This window comes from Onychostoma macrolepis, chromosome 08 (assembly GCF_012432095.1).
Source record: "Onychostoma macrolepis isolate SWU-2019 chromosome 08, ASM1243209v1, whole genome shotgun sequence".
Lineage (NCBI taxonomy): Eukaryota > Metazoa > Chordata > Actinopteri > Cypriniformes > Cyprinidae > Onychostoma > Onychostoma macrolepis.
The window spans coordinates 24,719,384-24,728,312 of NC_081162.1; the positions used below are offsets into that span (position 1 = coordinate 24,719,384).

The window sequence follows — 8,929 nt, forward strand, 5'->3', positions numbered from 1 at the left end:
GCATTTCAACAGATCTTATTTATAGTGAAACTCAGTCTGTATTAAAGGTTAGTGTGACCTTGATTCTGTTGATTATGACAAAAACAGCGATGAGCTACTTGTGCAAGCCAATAACTGATGATAATTTCCATGTCAGTAAGGTCATTTCATGCCTGTACTATGAAAGCCTGTTTCCAACATGGAATAAAAAAATTAAAAAGGTAACTGAGACTTACAATCTCTCAGTTCTGACTTCATTGCAATTCTGAGAAAAAAGTCAGAATTACAAAATGTAAACTCAGAAATGGGAGAAAAAAGTCAGAATTGTGAGATATAAACTTGCAAGTTTTTATACCTCACAGTTCTGAGTTTATGTCTCACAATTCTAAGAAAAAAAAGTCAGAATCGTGAGATAAAAACTCAATTGCGAGAAGGTCAAAATTTGGAGTTTATATCCTGAGACGTAAACTCAGAAATCTGAGAAATAAAAGGCAGAATTTTGAGACAAAAACTCAGAATTAAGAGATGTAAAGTCAGAAATCTGAGAAGAAAAGGCAGAGTTTTCAGATATAAACTCATAAATCTGAAAAAAAAAAAAAAAGAATTGTCAGATATGATCTCACAATTTTTAAAAAAAAAGTTGCAATTACCTTTTTAATTTTTTGGCAGAAAAGGCCTTCCATACTGTATAATGTAGCCAGAAAGTAGAAAAAGAAAAAGCATATTCCATAAGCTGTTATGTGTGTGGGATTTATTATAGTATAACATTGAAACAGAGTAACATCATATCAGAGTACCTCGGCAAGCAGGCCTTGATTAGATTTAGGCAGATGACAATGAACGCTGGCGTATCTGTAAGCAAGTGAAATGTTGCAGTCCCTCTGTCTGTCTAGATTTCCCTCTATTTTCCCCCAAACATTTCCTTGTTATTCCTCTCACTTTCTCATACTCTTTAGGCTGGCAGGTACTGCAGGATGTGCTGTACGATCAGAGCGGGGTCGTAGGTCAGGGCTCTGCGCTTGCGGCTGTGTTTTTTGGGGGGCTGGTCAGTGTCTATGCGCTTCATTCTCTGCAGACCGACGTGTGGCGTTCTGTTGCTCTGCCCTGCGACCTCATCATCGTCCACATCGCCATCGAGCCGTTTCACCCTCAGCAGCGATGCCTCGACCTGTGGGGAGGGGCCAGGGGCGGAGTCTAGGGACCGGCGGGAGCGTTTTAGGGTGGGTCCTCCAGATTGCTCCATGTTGGCCACAGCACTCAGGTCCCGTTTAGCACGCTGGTTTGAAGGGCCTCCCTGATTGCCACCCGATGCCAAGCTGGAGAGGATCTTCTCAACAAGGTACCTTTAATGATACAAAAAAGAAATTGTTGTATGTTTGTTTAAAGACAACTTGAAAAGGTTGTCTTTAATGCTTTTTTTTTTTTTTTTTTTTAATAAATAAACTGCATTTTTTGGAACAGTGTTATTGTAGTATTATTTATATACTTTTTTCTAGTTTTTATTAATATTTTGAATTAACTTTTATTTTTATATATATTTAGTTTTGGTTTTCATTTCAGTGAAATAGTTTTAGTAATTTTATGTGCTTTTCTCATTGTTATTAATTTTTTAATAGTTTTGGTTTTCCATCTAATAAATTTATTTATGTATCTATTAATTTTCTGAATTAACTTTTGGACTATATTTTTTTTGCATTTTTATAATTTTTTTTAATTCATTCATTTGAGTAAATTTGTCATTTTTATTAGTATTTGTTTTTACTATATTACTATTTAGTTCTAATTTTACTTTAGGTTTTACATCTAATATTTGTATTAAGCCATTATTAATATTTTGAATGAGCTTTTATTTCTTCATTGTAATTTTGTATTATGCTTCTGTCATTTTTATTATTTTAGTTTAAGTTTTTAATCTAATATTTATATTTGTATTAAGATTTTTTGATTAGCTTTTGTACAATATTTTCAGTTTTCATTTGAATTTTAGTTTAATTTTTTGTAATTTTGTTCTATGCCTTTCTATTTGGGTTAGTTCAGTTGTAGTTTTTAATTTATTTACAATTATTACTTTTAGTGTTTTAGCTTACTTCAGTCCGAGGTTCTGTTCTCTTTGCGAACTACATGTTTTCATTACCTGAGCATCTCTTGGTCTTTGTCCTTCTCTCTCTCAGGAATCCTGTTGGTGTTCGGAGCGAGTCCAGCCTGCATCAGTCTCTCCTGCTTGTAGCGGTTGAGTAGAGCCTGAGTAAGCTGAGGATCCAGAAGGCCCTGCCATGAAGCCTGGGGCTTCGCCATGCTCACGGCCTGCTCGGTCTCATCGTAGTCCGGAGGGTACTGGCCCTGGAAATCACCCTCCTCCTCCTCCTCTTCCTCAGGTTTGCCCTGTCTGTTATTCTGTGCCTCGTTCAGGAGCCGCAGCATTGACGCCAGATAAGCTGCTTCCTGTTCCCGCCTCTGATCGTTCTCCACCAGTCGCTGGAGGGCTTGTCCAAGACCTTGAGCTCTCAAGACCTCTGGCTGGTAGTACACATCATTGCTCCGACTCCTGAAGTCAGCAGCGGGGTAAGAAATCATCTGGGCCTCGTAGGGCACTGAATCCCGCAGGTCTCTTCGCAGACGGACTCCACCTCCTCCACGCATGGCAGAGAGAGACTGACAAATACAGAGAGGAAGACAAAGAAATCAAACAGATGATTGGTGATAAATGTCTTGTTTCTATGTTAAACAACTCTGTGCACAGTTTGGTACACACAAGTTTTATTTATACTCATTTGTACTCTTCAATATCATGAGTGGCAGTATGCAAAGACAGATTTTATTCATGAATAGAGTTGCTTATTGTGGCAAATGTTTTTCCAGTTCAAATTGTTTCATAATGTTCAATGATCTTTTCTGAACATTCAGAGCAAACATACATGCTTTGACTTATGTATGCAGTTTTTATGACCTCATATACAACAATAAAATGATTATTTATTAAAAATGGTCCAAAAAAATGGTGGCTTATATTTGTCAACTACCCATATTTTCAACACTATATTGAACAATAAAGCTTTTTCTAATTCATAAAACATTGTTTAAAGTTGCTATTAACACTTTTAAATACAACTCTTAAAATAACACTAAGACCTGTCAGATATCACTGAAATAAGAGTCCTGAGAAATCACATCTATTTCTGTGGAAGGGGAGCGGCCCACACTTTTTATCTAATCAGAAACGTTTTTGTTTTTTTTGCAAGTAGAGGAGGCAGCGGATGTCAAAAATCTCTTAAAAATGAACGTAACAACGAAAGTGATTTAGTAATTAAATTTTAATTAATTTATTTAATAATCAGAATGAATATTCAAATGACGCAGCGTCCACAGTGTTTTCATTCAAACCATTAACGTAAATGAATCTGCTAGCTATCACCGACCGTTGGCGCGCATAATGTGGGATTAGGACCGCAGGTGAAGAGAAACATCAAAACAAGTTAGACGGAACGACTCCGACTAATATGACTTTACTGAAAGATGGAGTGGAGGATGAAGTTAGTCTGCACACAGGTAAGTAGATGGTTCTTGTACAAATGCCCATGGCGCTGATAGATTTGTTCCCTTTTTTTGCTATGTTGACAGGTGATTAAATTATGTTTAGTCGTCGGTAGAGTTGTGAAATTACGTTAATTAAAAATATTTGTAGATGCTTTAATGGAGTTCATTCATTTTGGTTACTTCAGCTAAATTTTTTTGTTATTCTTAGAATTTATAAGAAGTAACTTCAAAATTAGTTCCGTTATTTGGACAGGTTACGTGTTTTTGGGCGTATTTTTGGTTTTGCTAGCTGTAGCTTTGTGAAATTACGTTAATTAAAATTGTTATATATACTTGATTTTGGTCATTTCAGCTTACTTTTGTTGTTTTGTTACAAAAACATGGTGCTGCAAAATTTGTTCCGTTGATTTGTTATATTGACAGGTGACGTGTCTTTGGTGGGCGGGGCTTTGGTGTATCCAACTAGCCATTGTTAGATTACATGAATTCAAAATTGTTATAGATGCTGCAATTGATTACATTCATGTTGGTGTTTTCAACTAAACTTCTGTTGTTGTCATGTAGGCTATTGTTTAATAATTTAATGCAATTTAATGTAATAATGTAATCTTGCTTAGTAATTAATGTATTCAGAGGACCAACTCTGTGAATGGCAGTAAGGGCAGAGGATTTTATGATTTGTAGATTCTGAAGTACATTTGCCTTTGAGAGCACAGAAACACACACCTCCCACTCTAGTGACACTTTACATACTAATCATTCATGCATTGGAGAGGAAGCATTAGTAAGCATGTTTTCCTCTCCTCTCATCTGCGCTCCCATCCTCACACCTCCTCTCCATCCCCACTGAGTCAGACATTCAATTACACTCACACGCTGTTGAGAAGAAAAGAAAGATGCTTTCTAGAGCCTGAAATCACTGTAGGGTGCATAGCAAGCACATTCTGACAGTATGAGTAACCAGCTCCTCTTCAGCGTATATTAGTTCTGTCACTGGCACTGATGATCTACGTCCACCATTACTGATAGGAGACTTGTTTCAGCAGTGATTTATGGTCTAGAGCCTTGAATCTGTTTCTCTACTCATGTTAGCCACTGAAAAGAGCTTGAGCTTAAGCCTGAGGTTATAAACGAAGTGCTAAGTCATGGCATTGTCTTCACCCTCTGTGTGCAACATAATTATTCTAAATTGCAAAGCGAGCACTTAGAGACAACTAGCAGCGGTGCTCAAGAACTACCATATGTGCAAGTTTTGTGTTCTTGTAAAGGATATTTTGTGTTAGAATGATAAATGGAACTTTTTTTTTGCGGAGTCAGTTTCTCAGCTTTATGTGGTAGTTCAGGGCTGTTATGATTAATAACAAATGAGGCAGATATATTGACGTCTGAAACTAAAGCAGCAGGATTCCTCTGAGCGCTGTGTGAGTTGAATCAGTGACTCACTCTGGCGCATTATGACGTCAGTAGCGCTCCAGACGTACACATTGCGTGTGTGGGAGATCTTGTTGTTCATATCATGAGTTCAAGTGGTGTTGATGTCCTCCAGTTCCTTACCATCTGCTCTACTCTGCAATACTGCGCCAATGGAAATGTTTCTAACGTGAACAGCTATCTGCAAAGTTACTTTACAACTCCTGCAGACTTCAGCCAGAGTACTTTGTCACACTAATTTGCATATAGTTGTATGTCATTATAAAATATATTATACGTGATTATCAATATACTTCATAGGATTACACTTAATTAATAAAGATGCTGAAAAAGATGCTTCATGCACCCACTTTTTATATTAAAATCAACTGCAAGTGTAAAAAAACAGTTTACAATAAAAAATGTTTACAGTTTAAGAGTACAGATTAAGTGTGATCCAATCAGTGTTGTTGTAACTAAAACTGTTAAAACAGTTTTGGGTAATTTAAAAAGCTGTAATAATAATAATAATAATAATAAAGATATTAAAAACAAAGATAAAAAAAAACAAAAAAACAATCCAATTAGTTATGTTATTGTTGTTTTTTATTAAAAATAATTTTAGTAATTGATTTAAAATTAATACAAAAAAAATATATAGGCCTAAATATTTGATGAAAAACTTAAACCTAAAAAACCTTTAAAAAATCAAATTAGTGATGACGTTAATCAAAACTGTTAAAAAAGTTTCTGTAATTGAAATAAAGCTGAAATGTTGCCATGGAAGCTAACTGATATATACACTAATATTTATAATAATTACTAAAGCTAAAGCTGAAAAAAAGCTAAACAGGTAAAAAAACTAATAAAAAAAAAAAAGCATGTAACAAAATGACAAATTTAAGATAAAATTAAAATGCAAACAGAATATATATAAAAATAGGTTAGCTAATTAAAAATACTATAGTAGTAGAATTTAATTAATACTAAAATAACACTGAACCCAATGTACTCACATATATTGAGTGATTTTAAATCAATTTTTAATTTGAATAAAATGTTAATTCAGATGATAGCAAATAAAAGCACATTTTAGGTTGACAACATTTTTTACAGTAAAAATGGGTGGATGGATGGATGGATGGAAGAAAACTGAGAGTGCTCTCTAAAAGCTGTTGCCATGGCAGCGTTCCTCCTCCGCTTGGAGTGAAAGAGCGGCTGTTTGTTCTGCTAATGAGATTGTGCTTCCTCTCCTATTGATTTTATCCCGTGTTGTCCTTCAGATATGGCCCCTAATCCCTCACACTTTCCCAAAATCACTGTAGTGTTTACGTTCAGCTCAACATGACTGTGTTTCAGTTAGAGCTGCTGTCCGTGGTGCTGAAAACATGAGCGCACACTAATGACTGCTACGCATGTTCTCTCATTTCTCACAAACTAGTTACTTGAATTCACAGTTCTTTATATCAGCTGTCCACAGATCTCTCCAATGCATCAGTACTGCTGAACTCTCATTTTTATGATAAATGGATCTAGAGACCAGTGTATCACAAGCCCTGTTGCCTTGGCAAATGCATAGCAATGCACTATAAAACGTTCCGAACATCATAGAAACGCCCTGGAATCATTACTGATTCTAAACATTGTTAACATTAATTAGCTTTTTTTGCATACTTGTTCCAAATAAGATTTTTTTAAATTCAATAGAATATTCTTTGTTTAAAAATAAAATGCTTTCATCAGCAATAGAACAGTAGAGTCAACAAGTACACAAGACACATCATCTGTATAACATGATCTTGGGTTGTTTGCAAGAGCTCTTTGTTCTGCATCCATTTCTGTGCACTGCCTTTCTGAGAAATTTCCAGAATTTAATCAGCATAGTATTCAACAGTAAAGCCCTGTTGATATGTGCTCTGTTGTTGCCAGGCAATGATGATTTATACGCCCTATTTCACGCTATCTGGCTCGACTGATCTCATTGCTCTTGGTGACATATCAGTTTAGCAGAAATTAACACGCAGCCAAGCATAACATATGAAACGCACCTAAATAGTACATTGTGTACTTTAACATATATAACATACAGATTATGAAATAGGAAAGTGCCCCTAAACACAGTGAAATTGGCATTTAGCACCAAATGCAAACCTAACAGTGTAGAGACGAAAAGGAAGAAATCATGCAGGTTAAAATGTAGCTATAGAGAAATCAGAGTGGATTAAGCACTCAGTCTTTGCAAACACACATTATAAGCGTCTGGTGTGGTGTTTGCTTTACCTTTGCTTCTGGTGTGCGGATCTGGAACAGCGTCAAGGAGAGGAAGAGCAGAAGAGAGCTGGTCAGAAGGCCCGACATCCTGGAGAAGAGAATGAAGCTGCCCCTGCAGTGAAGAGAAACGCTGCTACCGAACACTAGCACAGAGACGGACAGATCCAGACAGAGAGAGCAGAGCAGAGGGGGAGGAGCTTTACTGCTACTCTGAACAGAGATATTTCACACACAGAGAGAGAAGGGACTGTGCTTGTGATTTTTGGATGGTAAATCTGGTGGAAAGATTTCTGCTGCAATCTGAAAAATCAGATCAGGGTTTAGTAATGTACATAATGTCTAGCTAATAATAATGATAATTCACAATTTCAATATTTGCCATCTTTTTTATTGTGCAGTACAGTCAAAAATGCAAGTCACAAGAAGTTTATTAGATTTTTATAGCAGTACTAGAAGTAATAATAGTGATTATTATTATTATATTATAACAGATATATAATAACATAAAATACTTACACAAAATGCATAGTATGTGAAAATGTATTTATTAATTTTTCACACACTTCTAAATTGTGTACAAATAAGAAAAAGCACAGTGCAAATGCCACAAATATTTGCAATACAGAATTTCATAATTAAACCAGCATAAAAAAAAAATCTAGTAAAAAAGTGTAATTGCAGAACAGTAGAGGATAGATATTTAATTCATGGTTATGAATTGTACTTGTAGATAAGGTGCATTGAGAGGAAAATAAAGTGTAGATAAAATTAATATAATTGTTTTACTTGAATGTTGAAAGAGTATTACAGTTAAACATGCAGAAATGCATTTGATCAGTCGGAATTGATTGGCTACTGTTCTTTCCTCCTCAGAATCTCTGACGTCCTCTTATGCGTCAATATAGTGATTATCTGTCCCAGTAATCATTGAACCTGTTGAAACAAATGCATTCTGCTGAGTTTTTTCTCATTTGATGCAGTGGTTTAAGAATACTAAATGTGCCCGATCGGGCGAAGTTCATGGGATTTTGTCCACAGAATGATAACGTTTTAACATATTTTATTATTTCACACTCAGTATTTTAACTTAAGTGCTGAAAGCTATGCATACAGCGCCGGACTGTGGCAGCCAACAACAGCCCAGCTTAACCCTGCGCACATTTTTATATTTAGTTATATTGGAAAAGTTTAATTTCAGTCTTTTTTTTTTACCCCATTTTAACATGGATTTCTATGGAGACAGTTGTTGGACAAGATGGCGGATAGCAACAGCAGCACATAATATCTGCATTCTAATTTGTCAGGTCACCTGTCAATCAAGCTCAATAAATTAATTAGGGCTTCACTATATTTTGCATGCGATAGTCATGCGCATCTAGTCAGTAAAGCCGGTTCCGTGATTAGTGCTAAATCTCCATCACCTGTTTTCAAATGGAGCGGCATTTAATACACAGAGCCGTAGTTCACTGACAAGCTACGCAATATCACGTTCAATATCGCAGGCGATTCAACTGCGATTCTGAGCGCGAAGTGCGTAGTTTGTCAGTGAACTACGGCTCTGTGTATTAAATGCCGCTCCATTTGAAAACAGGTGATGGAGATTTAGCACTAATCACGGAACCGGCTTTACTGACTAGATGCGCATGACTATCGCATGCAAAATATCGTGAAGCCCTAAAATTAATCATACGAATTTCCATATTCTCCTTCCCCTTTTCAGCTGCTGCAACTACAT

At 36.0% G+C, this 8,929-nt stretch overlaps 1 protein-coding gene across 1 annotated transcript; it reads right to left on the reverse strand.

Moving 5' to 3' along the window:
- Nucleotides 1-713: 713 nt before the first annotated feature.
- pcsk1nl (proprotein convertase subtilisin/kexin type 1 inhibitor, like) lies at nucleotides 714-7,489 on the reverse strand. The gene is made up of 3 exons (XM_058783902.1): nucleotides 7,204-7,489; nucleotides 2,114-2,631; nucleotides 714-1,322 (listed from the first exon to the last, which is right to left on the reverse strand). Exons 1-3 carry the CDS (start codon nucleotides 7,279-7,281, stop codon nucleotides 932-934), a joined length of 987 nt encoding a protein of 328 aa, XP_058639885.1. The 5' UTR covers nucleotides 7,282-7,489; the 3' UTR covers nucleotides 714-931.
- Between the last annotated feature and the right edge of the window lie 1,440 nt (nucleotides 7,490-8,929).

What these genes read in the sequence shown, in the direction of transcription:
- pcsk1nl (XM_058783902.1), bottom strand. Translation starts at nt 7,281, where the DNA reads ATGTCGGGCCTTCTGACCAGCTCTCTTCTGCTCTTCCTCTCCTTGACG. An exon ending in TCCGCACACCAGAAGCAAAG is followed by an intron (nt 2,632 to 7,203) that starts GTAAAGCAAACA and finishes TGTATTTGTCAG; the next exon opens with TCTCTCTCTGCCATGCGTGG. An exon ending in AAAGACCAAGAGATGCTCAG is followed by an intron (nt 1,323 to 2,113) that starts GTAATGAAAACA and finishes GTATCATTAAAG; the next exon opens with GTACCTTGTTGAGAAGATCC.